The sequence below is a fragment of the Paralichthys olivaceus genome, chromosome 7, assembly GCF_024713975.1.
Source record: "Paralichthys olivaceus isolate ysfri-2021 chromosome 7, ASM2471397v2, whole genome shotgun sequence".
Lineage (NCBI taxonomy): Eukaryota > Metazoa > Chordata > Actinopteri > Pleuronectiformes > Paralichthyidae > Paralichthys > Paralichthys olivaceus.
The window spans coordinates 4562045-4578019 of NC_091099.1; the positions used below are offsets into that span (position 1 = coordinate 4562045).

The 15975-nt window shown below is 43.9% G+C and overlaps 1 protein-coding gene across 11 annotated transcripts in view; it reads left to right on the forward strand.

The window, feature by feature from the left end:
• The window catches only part of brsk2a (BR serine/threonine kinase 2a), a 160524-nt gene that overhangs the window by 71178 nt on the left and 73371 nt on the right, over window positions 1-15975 (forward strand). For 2 of the 11 annotated variants that reach the window (XM_069528961.1, XM_069528956.1), the window contains exon 1: window positions 1243-1329. The exons of 5 other annotated variants lie outside the window; for them this stretch is intronic. In XM_069528961.1, the coding sequence (XP_069385062.1) occupies window positions 1269-1329 (61 nt within the window). In that variant the 5' untranslated portion in view covers window positions 1243-1268. Of the gene's footprint in view, window positions 1-1239; window positions 1330-8356; window positions 8600-15975 lie in introns of those variants that run through there. 4 more of the 11 variants (XM_069528954.1, XM_069528953.1, XM_069528958.1 and 1 more) reach the window with 4 other exon arrangements.

Here is a 15975-nt window from a genome sequence, read left to right on the forward strand (position 1 = left end):
TGGTGGTTGTTTAGGTCGTAAACCTTCTGACAGGATCGCTCTCGCTGCCTGGCTCTCAAGACAAGCCCCCTCACCGGCAAAAGGTTTTATAGGAAAGGTAATTGTATATTACTCAAAACGTAAGAAGGGGGACTTGGCTGAACTTCGTATTAGAGGATCAGTCAAGTGCAGCTTTGTGTCAAATTTTAAATCTTATATTCGGAATCTGCAGTTTGAATTACTTGTTTTAGGTTGATACACTGATCTACCAATCAAGGCCTCTCATGTCTTCAGAATGAGTCAAAGTTAATGGCGTGACGACGTGGCTCCAGGTCGTGGAACAGTTTCTCTCTGGTAGTACAAGATATATTTATTCCTCCAATTTGTTCTTAGTGTTCGACCAGTCTTGCTTGTATTTCACTCAGACATATATTGAAATGGTTTTTGTAATCCCCTTCTTTTGAAAGGGTTCATTAATTGTTCCTGTCTGCAATAAAACAATGGCGCTCAGTAAGTAGTCAGATCTGGCAGTGTTACAACACCACTAAAAGTAAATGATGTTGACTTCACAGGCATTTAAATCAGGGAAATCAGGGACCCAAACTTAAAGAGGTCAATAAGCAATGAGGCAACTACAGTTTTAACATAACTAACATGTTATAAATGACACAAAGGGGTAAAAATACACAGGTGTATGAGTCCAGACCGGCACCCAGGGGAAACCTAATCAAACATACTACATTAACTACACAAATAAACTATCAACATACAAACATACCTATTAAAATAAGTACATATACACAAACAATGGGATTAACTTTAAACAAACAATAACAAAGTCAAACAAAGTTTCAACTCAAATCTAACACCCCCCCCCCCCCCTTCTTCAATCTGCCTTTGGCCTCATCCACTTCCTGTGGGCTGGGCTTAAAAGACCACTTCCTGCAGGCTTCAGGCCTTTTGCCAGGGGAGCTCAGTACAAACAAAAGGTGAATTGCAAATTATAGAGAAAGACAGAATGTTAGCTAAATTGTCTGCACCCAACTCCGAAATTAAACAGTCAATTAGATAACGGTGTACTTTGAACAAAGAACTGTGTGTAATGTTTTTTTTTTTTTTACTGGAATGAAATTATTCAAACACTGAGTGGCCTGGTAGTCTAGTGTTGGCATGAGCTCGCTAACCTCTCAGCAATGTGGAAATATTTCACCCTGGATAGTGTCGCAATTAAAACGAAAACACGAACTGTTTGTAGGACTTCAGTTTCAAGGGGTTGGCAGTTCCTGACCATGACCAACAACATTGGAAACAGGCCATACAACAATGATAGCAATCTTCTAGTACATACAGGTTAGTCGTTTTCCGCTGTTACATGTTATAGTTTTTTTTAAATGCACTGGTATCAGATTGGTTCTTTGTATGTGCTGATACACAAAGTCTGGGTAGTGGAATCAGGACGGGAATAGTGGTATCGGAACATCTGTAGACAAAACAACAAAAGTAAGACTGTAGTCCTCAGGATGCAGTGAGGTTCTGTCGTACTGTAAAGTTACTGTAAAGCCCACGAGTGTGAATCTGTTCCGGTCGTCATTGTGTGTATATATGCATACAAGCATGATAACTTAACATCTGCCTTTCAGTATCAACATCTGATTCCCCTTCTCTCTCTCTCCCCACTGCTGAGACAACTTTTCAAAAGATGCTTCTCTGCCGGATAAAACTTTCTCCCTGTGATCATGGGGACAGAGATGGAGGGATGGGGGAATATTTGGGGGGGTGGTGGAGTGAAAGAGTGTCACACTGTGCAGAGCGAGGTGGGGGGAAAGAGCAAGAGGGAAAATCTCTTACATGAAATAAAAATAAAAATAAAAAAAGACAGCAACATCTGTGCGGGAACTTCAAACACCCTTTGAAAGGCAAAATGTGATTCCGTTCGGGATTTTCTGGCTTGGTAAACAGCCGGGTCTTTATTTTGGCAGTCTGTTGGAGAGTGTGTCTGTGTATGAATTTTTGCGTGTGTGTGTTCGGAAGAGAGGTGCTTTGTGGGAGTTGAAGGACTGTCAGCTGAGATTGGAGAGCGAGCGAGAGAGAAGATGAGGCCTCAAACTGCTGAGAGTGAAGTCCAATGATTGTCAGAGATGTAATACAGTGTAAATCCACCCTAAAGCCAGTCAACTCACTTTCTGAGGCTGACGTGTGTGTGTGTGTGTGTGTGTGTGTGTGTGTGTGTGCTTGTCGTTTTAATCACTCTGTTGCCATTTGTGACTTGATGGGATCTGCTCGGCCATAAATTTGTGGATAAAGAAAAGACATGACACTATTCTCTAATGTCAATTGTGCCTCGTCACTAACCCAGGTTCTTTTTTCTCTCTTCCCTCTCTCTTCCCTGCCTCTCCCTGGGTGAATGGAACCACGACACCTCATCTCAATGTTACTTGTCTCACAGGTAAGACACGCCAACTTTAAATGAGTCACCTCCTACTGAAAAATTCTCACTTTGTCCTCAAGTGTAGTTAAAACTCAGTCGATTCAGGTGCTTTGACTGTAGTTTTTATAAACAGCAGATGCATAGTTTAGACTGTGGGTTACAGAGTTAATGTGGCTCCTGTGTGTTTTTCTACCCAAGGACAGAGCCACTGTGCGATTCTGCTCACAAAGGCAAAGTCTGACTTGCAGGAATGAAAGCCAACAGATATATTAAACAGATTTTTTCCATTTATAAAGGGAAGTAATGAGATGTCGATGCTGACAGTGCAAAGTGTGGTCAGATAATTTTATTTCCACTGAATTTTTTCTTTATGTACACGGTTTATGGTGAGTTATAAGAATACAAGCAAACAGGAAATCTTAAGATTATTCATAAGAATTGCTGAAGGGTATTTCCACACCTGAAACCAAGGTTTGTAAATGAAAGACTGGACTGAAGGCTTTTGTATGACATGTACATCCTGTCACCATCGCCTGTAGGAAGCGTCTACCGGTCCTTGACTTGGTTTGTAGATGGGCTTGTGTCCAATGCCGGAGTGTCCTGCTGCTTTTTCTTCTTCTATTCTTCATTGCTGTCTCCACCTCCTGCAATTGGTCCAAACTATCCCAAAAAATAGTTTTCACTCTGTAAATGAAGCAAACAATGATCCAGTTTTGGGTCCGTTGGTCTGAAGAGGCGTCCTTTCTTGACTGCTGGACTAAATTAAAAAGTCTGAGCGTCCGGATCAAACAAGGTAGCTGTGAACTCGCCCTTTAGACGAATGTAGGAAGCTGCTGGTGTCACAGTCCCCTCTACCTCGCAGGATTGATGTGAAATAGTAACACGTTGCTTTAATAATTCTAGAAACGTTTTTCTCTCTAATCAAGTAACACTTTATCTCAGATTCTGCGGTGCTGTAACATTTCCTCAACCGGCTTTTGAGCTGTGAAGTTTTTATTTAGTAGCTTCCATTCTGATGAGGTGTTTTCCATAAGTAGTAGTTTCCATGGTACTTAATACAGATGATCTATTGATAGACTGAGCTGTCATAGGGAAAATCATTGCAGCAACTCGGATAGAAACTGACTCTACCCAGTTTCAGTCCTGTGTGTCACTTTTTTTTTGCAGTTCTCTCTCTCATATGACTCCGGATAGCTTCCTTATTATTTCTGTCATGTCTTCTCTACCTACATTATTCTCTACATATGTTTCTTTTCTTAGTTCTGTCTCTTCTGTGTCGTTCTTCCCTTGGTGCTTCTCCGTTGTTCCTCTTCATTGGCTAAGCTATAGCTGTTTCAGTGTGTGTGTGTGTGTGTGTGTGTGTGTGTGTGTGATGGAGTGGAGCGGGGGGCTCTGCAGTGAGGTGATGGTATGTGAAATCACTGACATTACTGACGGAGGGGTGGGGGAGGTGGTGGTGCCGTCTCCCTGCTACACCGCAGTCCTCTAATCAACAGGGCCACCATCCTTGTTCCACATCCCTCCTCACCTCCATCTCCCGTGCTCGCTCTGTCCAACTGTTTCCCCATCAGCCCTTCATTTCTGCCCCCCCTTCCTCCTCCTCCTCTTCATCACCACCCTCTTTTCTCCCCTCCTCCCACCTTTGCTCCTCTCCTAGCAACAACAGCGCTGTCCTCTCAAGAGTGTCAGCATCCCTGTGCATGTACGGATCATTTGTTCTCTGAAGCACATGTTGTGTATTTGATGTCCCTGTTTATTATTTTTCAGCCTTTAACATCAGGAAAACTTATTTTCTATTTCCTCTCTCAATTCTTTTTTTGTTTAGTTTATTTCTGCACCTCCAGTCTCCTTCATACCTTTTCCCTCTGACTGTCTAATACTGATGGCCGTTCTTCTTTTTCTGTGTGTCTCTGCAGTAGAATCACACAGTGACTAGACAGGATTGCAGTGTCTGCGAAAGGAGAGAAAGACAGAATGGGGTTGAGATTGAAAGGAATGGGAAAGAAGGGCAGAGAGAGAAAAACAGCCAGATAGAGAGAGTAGTTGAAAGGCATCAAATACAAACAAAGTTACACGGCAAATGTAAAGGAGGCCTCTGGCAGAGATACAGGAGAGTTGAGAGGAGTGCGTGAATGAAAACGAGGGAGAGAAAATAGAAGGGGGGGGGGGGGGGGGTGAGGCAAAAGGGAGCCCCCAACTGGCTGGAGCTGGTATCACCCCTTCTCCTCCACATATTGATTTGCGCCTCTCCTTCACCTTCTCTTTCTCATTCTTTTACTCAATGTGACCTCTCTTTCCCAGACTAGGAGAGTCATGACGTTACAGGTTAATGGATGATATGATGATGCAGATTAGTGGTTGGATTAATTTCCCCCGATGGCTGCCTCTGTAAATGTATATGCTTTTGGGACAGATTGTATTCCACTCATAGAACTCCTCAGACAGTAATGTCCTCTCTCTGTCGTCCTCCTCTCTCTCTGTTCTCCATCTCTCTTTTCTTCCTGTCCCTCCCTATCTGCACTTGTGCGCTGCACCAAGCCGGCGTTATAAGGCTATTTGCGTCATCAGAGTGTGTGTGTTTGTGTGTGTGTGTGTGTGTGTGTGTCTCTGGCCTATGCACTGCTGCAGTAATGGGAAATCCACACACCAGTCAGAGCATGACTGTATATTGGCAAAGTTCAACACACACACACACACACACACACACACACAAACACACACATTGGATTGAATTGACCACATCTTTGCATGTATGCAAATCCCAGAGCACATCCTGAAGTAAACAAGTGCGCACACACACCCCCACACATTTCTCGCCTTTCCCTCTAACCTCGGGTGTGGACCACCCATTAGCGTCCAACATAAACCACTTCCACGTCCGCCTTGTCTCCATAGCAATGCCATAGCAACCCCCGCTGACCCGGCCAGCCACTCGCCGAGTCTTTGATATGAACTCAACCCGCCCCTCTCAGACCTTCTCCATCTGTCATCAGTGGCGGAGGGGACTGTCCGTCAGCGCTCCTGACACCTTGATTGGCATTTGTTGCTCAGACATGCACGTCGAGCACATCTCTTCGAAATGAGATGGGCCTGTGAAGGACGAGCGAAGGAATGCAGAAATTGGTTTACTCGAACTTGAGTGTTTCCCCATCACAAGCGTAAACCTGAGGAGGGCTCTTGCCATTGAAGGATAAGTGGAAAGGTGTTTGAGAGGTCCTCAGTTAAATCCGTGATCCTGTCTTGATGTGATGTAGCATGTCCAAACTGCCTCGCACATGTCCATCACGCCGCAACATGCATCATTGCACTGCGGCAGCTTCATTCAGAGCCGGTATGGCAGGACACACACCCCCGTCCAGTGATGTACAACATGTAATAAGCATGTCAGGGATACCTCCCATGTCTGCAAGGCTCCTGTGACAGCTTCATGAGCATTAACATGATATATAAAAGCCGGCATCAGCTCCTGCAAACATGACTAATGCTTCAGCTCTTTCTGCACTGACAGTGGCCATTGATACTGTGTGTGTGTGTGTGTGTGTGTGTGTGTGTTTTTTGATCACTCACTGGTACAAATTGACTCTGTGTCTGTGCTCTGAGCGATTACTGTCCTTATGTCCAGCAGTAAAGAGCTCTTGTATTATTGACAATACACACGTAACACGCTTCATACATGCAAACACACACATGCTTCTGATTGCTGTGTGAAGCGCCACAGATGGGGGAGGTGTTGCGTTGATCAATACGTCGTCAGTTGCTTCGTCTGTATCATTATCATTTTAATGACTGCAGTATTTTCCCCTGCTGCTGGCCTCAGATGAACAAGACGGCAACACGGGTCTGGAAAAGTTCACCGCCCGCTGCGGTTGGCGAGGAGGAGGGGGGGGGGGTTATCAGGTATCATGTCAAACACCTAATGAAGACGATTACAGAATGTATTGGTTAATTCTACAAAAGGGCTCATTTTTAAATAGTTTATTGAAGCTTTGCTCTCTCGGCTCTTCTCAGGTTCAATCTGTTCTCAATGATGAAGTGATACCAGTACTAATGGAATGAATGGTTGGTGGCAAGTAAAAGGCAATTAGTTACAGGTACTGGTTACTTATTTTAACATAAAAAGTAAGTAGTAACTAGGTAAAGTAACTTTTGAGTAACTTTTAAATGGCTGGTTTAATCATAAACCTGTCTATATCATTTTACTGTTGTTGGCCATTGTGAGAGCTAATGCTGATTGATTGATTGATTGATTGACTCATTTACAGCACTGTTATATTGGATGGTTGCATCTTCAGTGCATGTTATAGGTTATGTGTGTGTGTGTGTGTGTGTGTGTGTGTGTGTGTGTGTGTGTGTGTGTGTGTGTGTGTGTACTTCTGTATGTGTACTCAGGCTCTCTGCATGTATCTTCTCCTGCGGTCCTGCATGTGGTGACAGGCTGACATCAGAGTAAAAGCCCCCTGAAGTCGTGTTGAACAGATGTCTCTCTGCTCTCTGTTTCCCATGGTGGAAAACACAGACCTGACACTTTGTCGTCTCTCTGCTCTCTCTTTCTCTCTCTGTCTTTGTCTGCCTCTCCTGCTGCCTGTTGACTCTTTTCTTCTATTAAAATTAGCTGTTCTTTCTTCAGTCACTGTATGTTTTTAGACTCCACGTCCTGTTTCTTTTATTCCCTATTTCTTTTCGCTGTGAAGGCACAATTTACCCTTTGCTTCGACAGACATCTCGCTCTCAGATCAGTCTTGTGCAGTAAAAAGGACAGGTGAAAAGGACTCCCAGAGTAGTGCCCTTGGTGTTCTGCTTTGTGTACTTCCTTTTAGTACTTCCCTGCACGTCTTTGTGTGTATGTGTGTGAATGTGTCCAGTTTGTGTGTGTCTGCGCTTTTTTGTACAAGGCAATGTTCCAAGCCCTGTGACGTGAGCCTTGTCTCTGAGAAAGCAGGCAATCTGGGCCTTGGCTTTTCTCCAGAGCCGCTTTCATTTCCATTGAGCGGTGGGATGTTACTCACTGGAACTCACGTGTGCACTGCACACGCATGGGCACACACACACACACACACAAACACAAACACACACTTGCAGGAACGTAGAATCACTGATTAATACAGACAAGCTGAAGAGTACTCAGGCAGGGTCAGAGCTCAGCTTTCTTGGAATTTGGGATCTTGTTTTCTGGAATTAGATGTTTTCTCAAAAACTTTTGTAGCCCATATCTATACGACTGTAGTCATGCAACACACACGCACATGCTTTTATGCGCACACTCACACTCTCACACACACACACAAACAAACCGCTGCAGCTATGGTAGGAGTGCATGATGCAACAGCAGAGCCATCGTTCCTTATGTCTCCGGGGAACAATCGTTTGGGGGGGTTGGAAGAAAAAGAGAGAAATGTATCAGGCAATGGCAAAAACAAGACTGAGAGACTGAGCGAGGAGGAAGATTGACTGATTGACTGAGGATAGGGAATAGGGGACAAAGTGAAAATGATAGAGGGACTCAAGCTCGAGGGGGAGGGATAAAGAGGGAGGGAGAGATCGGGCTCAGAGTGGCTAATAGAAATTCCCTTGTTGCCTCATTGAGATGCAACGGTGGCTTGGGTAATGAGCAAGCTGCCACTGACGCATTGATTTAGCCAGAAGACTCTCTCAAATTATCCCCTCTCCAAGAGAGAGAGAGAGACGTCAACAGCTCCACCAATGGCCACCGGGGTAATTACCGACGCATCCACCCACCGCGACACCTCCCGCAACTCGCCTCACTTTTCATTCTCATACACGGCACGCTGTCTCCACCCCCTCCCCGCCTTCCTCTGCAGCCCCTCCCTCTGGGACGTCGCATGCACGGCCCAATATATTAGGTTGCATAAGCAAGGATCGCTTGAGGAGGCAAATATTGAGTGGCTTCAGCTGGAGCTCTTTGTGAATCCGTGCTTTGCTGGAAGGAGCACTGGAGATAGAACTGCAGGAATATTAGCAATAAAAAAACTCTTGTGACTGGATGGGAAATTGTCTCTGCAAAAAATGTCATGTCCGTTTCGGATGATATGCAAACGAAGCTGTGTGACCTGCAGAATGTGCGTTTAACATGGATTATGCATTGACGTAAAAATAGAGAAGACAGGAAACTATTCCAAATCAAATGACTCATCGCAACACATGCACCGGTTATGACTCTGAAAAACACCATTGGTAAGATCATACATTTTGTATCTTAGTTTTTCTCGCAGTGATTCAGCACCCCAGGTTTCACCCACTCTCCCTGATGTCGAGCATTAATCAGAGAAGTGTCTTTGCAAATATTATGTTAAAATGCTTATATTGTCCCGCAGGTCCTCTGATGATTTGATCTATTGATGTTCCCTAAATCATGGAATAAATCAAAATGCTTTTAATCTCACTTGTGTGTTTCTGGTGGTGTTAATGGTAAAGTGGGCAAATCTAGGGCTTAATTAATGCAACAACTCAAATCATGTCCGTGGCATTTTTATCACCCGGGAGAATGAACTGAATTACAGTGACGCACCGGACAGCAGCTGCCTGTGCTCCACCATCTGCATGTGATAATAGTTTTTGCTCCTCTTCTGCGGATGTGCCTCCCAACTTGGTTGTTTTGTTGGGGTATTTCTTGTGCTTCACAGGAACAGGAGATGGGGGGGGGAAACATATTCCATGCAGCACTGCAAGTCAGTTCTCTGACACACACAAGCGCGCCCGTCTTGTCTTCATCGTCTCTTGCGCCTGGAGGTGTTTCCGTTCGCACCAAACACTAATGGTGAAGCGTTGACACTTTGACCTTTCTCCTGCACAGTGTATGTTTTACACACGTACAGAATAAAGGCTCAACAAAGACATCGCACGCAGGAGGAAAAGCCCGGAGAGGAAACCACTAGCGAGCATTTTTGAGCCTTTTGACTTTTGATCAGGAAAAGTGTGCGTTTGTGTGTATCACTGTCACACACCAGGAGGTGCCCCCCTGCCTTGAACACACTCTCACTCAATAGGAGATTGTTCTGTCCCAGATCCACACACTATAAGTTCAAATGGGAACAACCTTGTGCATATTGACCATAATTGTGGGGTTTGTGCTCACCTTGCACAATGCTTCCTGCTGTTATTCAATGATTTATCAAACAACACAGCAGGACAAACGATTGTATGAGAACGATTTTGGATTACCATTTCTAGAAACTGTTGCAGTATCCAAGCTAAACATGACTGTCTGGAATGGGCTGTGTGCTTTGGCCTGTGGTTATACTGGTTCCAGCTTTTCTTTCTGAAACTGCAAAAATGATCTGCAGTAATTGAGCCACGGAAAGTAAAGATCTGCACCATAGCTGCTGCACAAAGAACTGTTTCTTCAAAGTTCAGAGAAGCTCGACTCAGTGCACAGAACCACGAACTGGAGAATTAGTTGTTGTCGTTACGCGCTCGTTTTCACGAATGCGTTTTTTTGCGATTGAACGTCTCTTTCCTCAGCTGCAAAGCGCTAGTCTCTAGTTTATCAAAATTAAATGTATCTCGTGTCCAAATTGACCTGAATTGTAAACTGAAGTGTAAAGCAGATGAATAATTCTCGAGATATGGATTCCACATACAGACAGAGATTCCTTTAATTATTAGCTAGATAATAAAAGGACACATTTTTGGCCATTTTTGTATTTGATGCATTTTCTTTCAGCTATGTGAAGTAAAGTTTCCACCACTGAGTGGGTGTTTCCAGCTTTTCTTGCGAAACCACCACAGCAGGACTCATTTTCAGTCTACGTGCTCAAGCCCTCATCTCCCCTGTCTGCCCCAAAGTGGGAACACTGCACCCTCATTGCCAATTAAACTCCAATCAGCAAACGAAGATGGAGTGAGACATCGAATTACATCCAATATCCTCTCCCATACTCAAGCCTGTCTTTGCCAGCCACAAATTAGCTTACAAATTAAGGCTCTGAAGATGGGCAAAGTGGAGTTGCCAGATAAGAACCGAACAACATCCTGCCGGCATTTTGATGTGTTGCTCCGTCTTGGATCCAACCTCCTGCCTCGTCTTGATGTGCGAAAGGAGTTGATTTGAGTTATTTGTGGTTGAGCTTCTGTCCTACATTTTAATCTCCATTCGGGGGAGAGAGCTGGTTATTAAGACGAGTTGATGAGAAATCGTCACGCTAAAGTTTGTTCCCACTTCATGATTGATAATGAAAATGTTGTATGGAAAACCCAAACACTCTTAATTAATGAAATAACTCAAGCTGAATTATAGATGAGGAACCTTTGATTAATTGCTTCTTCATCTCCCCCGTCTCCTCTCCAGCCCACACAATTGGCCTGTCTGAGTGATTGTGTGTTTTTGTCGTGTTTGAGCGCACGCATGGTTGTGTACATGTGTGTAACAAATACTGAGGGAAGGCACTGCCGCCGCCAGAATGTCTCAGTGGTTACAGTGAGGTTTTGTAATATTATCCAGTCAGATGTTTAATTATTCATACTTTATATGGAGGTTATCTAACACATGACATGCAGACAGTGTGCGGCTCTTTGAATGGTGTCGAGGGGCTCCGCTCACTGTGAAGCCTTATCACAGAGTCATCACCAAGGCACCAATACTTAGCTCATCATTTCGCCTCTTCATTTGACTCCTTGTCTCCCCAGAGGAGTGTGTCAGTACTTGTGTGTACAAGTATGTATATTTATACTGTAGATGAGTGTGTACATGCGCACACGATCGTGCATGTGTTTGTCCCGTCTGCTGCAGTTGCTGCATTGGCCCTGGTGTGGCTAATTAAAAGAAGCCTGCTTGCATTATTCATGAGGCTGTAATTATACATTCCTTTTGCTGATCCCCAGTCAGAGGCATTAAAAATAGATCTGAGTATCCATGCTCCGCCCTTCTAGGCCCCTCTTTCTCTCTGTGTTTTGACTTTCCCAGAATCTCTCTCTCTCTCTGTGTATATATGTATATGCATCTTTATCCTTATCCCACTGTCACTGGCCTCATTGTCATGGCCTTCTTCTTATATTTGTTTTTTTTTTTCTCATCTCCCTTCTCATCTCCTCTGTATCTCTCTAACTCGTCTTCATTCACGTTTGCTCTGATGTTCCCATTTGGGATTGGGGCAGAACATTCCTCTGACAGTGTCACACTCACTCGGCTCTGGGGCCTGACCTCCAGTCACATCAGGCCAGAATTGGTCGAGGGATATTTAGAATCTGTGGTGACATCTCAGCAGAAAGATTCAGGAGAGAAATCACTGCCTCTGATCAACTTAATGGGGAGACCGACTCCTCACAAGAGTTAAAAGTTTCCACCCAAAAAAGTTCTCCCCCGACTTTTCTTTCATTTGGACGGCTTTAATCACGGAATCTTTAGCAAACTGAATACAGCGTTATGTCAGAAAGTGAGATGGTTTCAGTAAACATAAACTCCAGTGTGGATATCTGGCAAACAAGAGAATATTTAGTATTCCTGCCATATGTTTCCAGCTCAAAGTCATCAACATCCAAGAACTTTTTGCACAGTCAAATAAATGACAGCCTGAACTCTTTGAGCTAGTTTCTGCTGTGTTAGTTACTTCTGGCAATGAGACTTGTTTGCCTCGCTGGCAGAAAAGAGTGTGTGAAGCCTGCGTCTTCCACCGTGCAGGTGATGAGCTTCGGAGGACATGTTCGTGCATACATCTCCATACTGATTCAGCAAGGGGTGGGGATTTTGTAAGATCTGCCAATCAGAGAGCTTGTTAGGTAACTTAATGGATCACTCAGTCATCGCTGCCTTTGGGCGATTGGCGCAGTAGCTCTCAAACTAGTTTCAGAATTTGAGTAAATAGATTGCTGCCTTGAAGCTACCTGCACTCAATTTCACACTGTTGGTGTTTGTGTGATTCAAAGATGCATTCTGGGATGTGCTGGGACACGTCCTCAGCGATGGTCATCGGTTGTTTCTGGTCTTTCAACATCACACACCTCCTCATTCAAGCCACCCAGTCTGGGTTGGTCAGACCACAGCTCGTGTCCCAGCAGCACCTGGCCCATGGAGCAACTTAAACCAGTGAAGCCAAAGGGATTGTAGACAAAGTGCGTGGCCCACACAGCCTCTACAACCTGCTCCTTACAGCCTTTACTTCTGCACCAACAGCTTCTAGGACGTGGGCCACTCTGTTGTTTTCCCTACCAAGGAACCTTCAGCCCTGTAAGGTGCACGTGCTCTGAGGGGGCTGAACCATGTCTGGTTAAAATGACAAACATCTTGGTTGTACGTTGTATCAACTGTAACCAATTAACTTGATGGCAGGTCTTAATTAAATTTGGCAGTTGTCAGTTTGTGTGCCCTCATTACACTCCTGCCCCCGTCAGTGTCAGTCAGTGAGGGAAGAAGCACCGCTTCTGTATCACCACTTTACAACCATTACTGAACTGAGTGTTTCTGAGGGTCTAACAGAAAGAGGCTTTATGTGACTGTCAGGGATGGCATTTTCCATCCTGAATATTTATTCACATCATGTTAATAAATTAAGCTTACTGACTTCATATTCTTGAACCCTGACCTTCAGTATTTAAGAGATTAACTAGTCTACAAAGTGGATTCAGACTCTGCATTGGCATAAACCCAATGTTAAGACTTGGTGCTAAAAATCTGGATCAGTACATTACTCTTAATTATTAAGAAAAAAGTAATGAATATACTCTGTCAGGCAAAAATAACTCTTCAACACTATGATTCTGGATTTATCAGGTTTGAAACTCAGTCTACAACTCAGTTTAACAATTTGAAGGGACAACTTCACATAAATATAGTTGTAGAAATGTAATCGGCTTCCCACATCCATGTCCCCGCTCACTCAGAACACATACGAAACTAGACAACCTGCACATATTTCTCCTGGATGGACTGTATAGCATTGTCTGTGTGTGTCTGTGTTAGCACTGTATTATCAGTCACAGAGGTTATCCAAAGTAAACTGAGTCCCCACACATTTAATCTTCAACTGAGCAGTGTCGGCTATTATGAAAATCCACTGTTAAAACGTTGATAAAGTATCTGTATCTGAGAATGCTGAGACCTGTGCAGCGGGTCAAGCATCCACGCAAAGTAAATTGGCTCCCGGCTGTTTTCATGCATAGATTGAGCTTTCTGATGGAGAGACATTGATCATATCTGAACCAGAGCTAATGGTGCAAATCTATATTATTCAAGAATAATAATGGAGAGCCTCACTCCATTAAGTCAAAGCACTCACAATCACGATAAGAATAAAAGACTGTTTTAGTGAACTTAGAAATGCCCTTTAGCTGCAACTACCGAATCGTTGTCATCTCCAGGGTGCTCTGGAAAGGGAGGGGGGCAAAGAAATCACAACTTCCATTTCTGTATTCAGTAAAGATGCCTGTTTAGTGCAGGGAGTTGGCTTATAATGGAGGTTTCTGTATGCATGCGTCAGTGTGCCTCCCTCCTCGCTCCAGCACTCCAGGGCTAAACTGCTCTTCCTGCTTTTGAAGCTGTTCTGTTGGTCTGGGCCTCTGTTGTTACTGATGTTGTTGCCGTTGCTTTGGCTGGTAGGGTTTAGAGGGTTGCAGGGGAATTCAGGCTGGGTAGACGAACGTCATGCATGGCTGAGTGGAAATGCAAAAAAAAAAAGAACTAAAAGAGGAGGTGGAGGGACGGAGGAGAAAGAGAAAGAGAGAGATTCTGTGAATGAAGAGGGCAGAAGGAAACGGCAGGAGGAGAGAAAACTGACTGAGAGAGTGCATTCATGGAGTAACGAGTAAGCATTGTCTGATCTTCGACATGTTGTCTCCCTCCTGCACAGTATGACTCAACAGCTTTCTGCTGGCATATTCCATCTCTCTTTTTTAAGACGGATGAGAGGATGAATAGAGGAGGGGAAGTAAAAGAGTCAGAAAAAAAAACACCAGACTGACTGGGTAGAGAAGGAATGAAGGAAAAACTTGGCAGAAAGTGAGAAACCAGGGAGAAACAAGGACACAGAGAGACTGCATAACTAAAAAGAACAGAGAGAAAATAGAAACTGATTAGAAATTGAAGATGTTGTGGCAGGGATTCACAGCCTCACAACCCCGAGCTTCACAAACAGTGGAGGGATCTAACAAAGTACATTTACATTGTGTACATATGTTTTCTCATATCTATACTTTACTTATAGATTTAGTTTTTGGTACTTTTCACTTTTACATCATTACATATATCAGCAAATATCTGTACTTTTTACTCCACTTCACAGTTTTGTCTTTTTATTTTTACTTTTACTTCACTCACCACTGTTAATTTACTGTTTTCCACAGTTTATAGCAACGGACTTCAAGCCAATTACAACTTTACAAAATCAATACACAATCCCCACACATTCGTTATTAACTATATAACTTTGCAATTATTGTTATTTCATTTTTCTATGATACATTTTTACTGAGTTTCTGTCTCTGCCATTCTGCTTTGTTAAATACATAGTCCACATATTAGCTGTAAAAATACTATTTTATAAAAACAACAATAGTTGACAAAAAGCAGAGATTGTGCCAAAGGGATTCACTTCATTATTTTTCTACAACTGCAAATATACACGAGCGCACTTTATTAACACCACTGCAAACTGTAATGAATATTATAAAGTAGAGCTTTAAGGAAAACATGTATTTCTGTTCCAGTCACCACCTGCAGATATGTTTAATGATACATTACTGTTTGACGATATTACAGGAAGTCTGTGTTTGTTGTACGTACAGCAAACAAAACCAAAAGGGAGCATCACTTCTTTTGATTGTTTTACATTTGTCTTTATTAAAACTGTCTGTGTGCGCTTGTTTGCACTTAAGTGAGTAACAGGCGGAGACAGCACACTCCTCCACGGTGGTTGATGGCAGGTCTTCAGCTCCTGCCCTCTCACCCTGGTGGAGAGGATTCCCACGCCCTGCTGCAGGGACCCTCCATGTGGCCACAGGAAGTTGTTGGAGTTAGCACTGGTAGCACATTGTGTTTCCCCTCTGAGGCTGATCTCAGAACAGAGCTGCAGCTCCCACGTAGAGCATGCAGGGTTAGAGAGCATAAGCGGAAAGCAGCTCACAGATCTGTGCCTAAGGGCAAAGAGCTTCTCAGAGCCAGCGCCTCAGGGGGAGAAAGCTAAGCCAGCATAAGCTACTACCATCTGCTGGCATTGGCTTAGGGCTTCTGAGAGATCAAGTTTGAAAGTGAGAGAGGTGCACAAGTGGAGACATCTCCTTTTCATCCTTTGCTCTCCTCTCTGAGTCGTCGCTTCCAAATGGAAATTACTTAAATATCTTTACCGCATTGATGCCAGCGCTGCAAGGAGGATAAAGCTTGACAACATGGAACATGTGTGTGTCTAGCGTGGTGGAGATGGTTAAGTGCCTGTGCTATCTTGAACACAAGCATGGGTTTCCTGTCTTCTCTCCTCTTTGCTCTCCGTCTTTCCCGCTGTGTCTCAGATCGATGGCAGGGGAAGTCAGGCTCACATTCAGGGTCCATCTCTTCTCCTACCTGCTCCTGCCTGGATGTCCCAGCTCTGCCCGATGATAAAACCGCCACTGATCAGCTTGTGGAA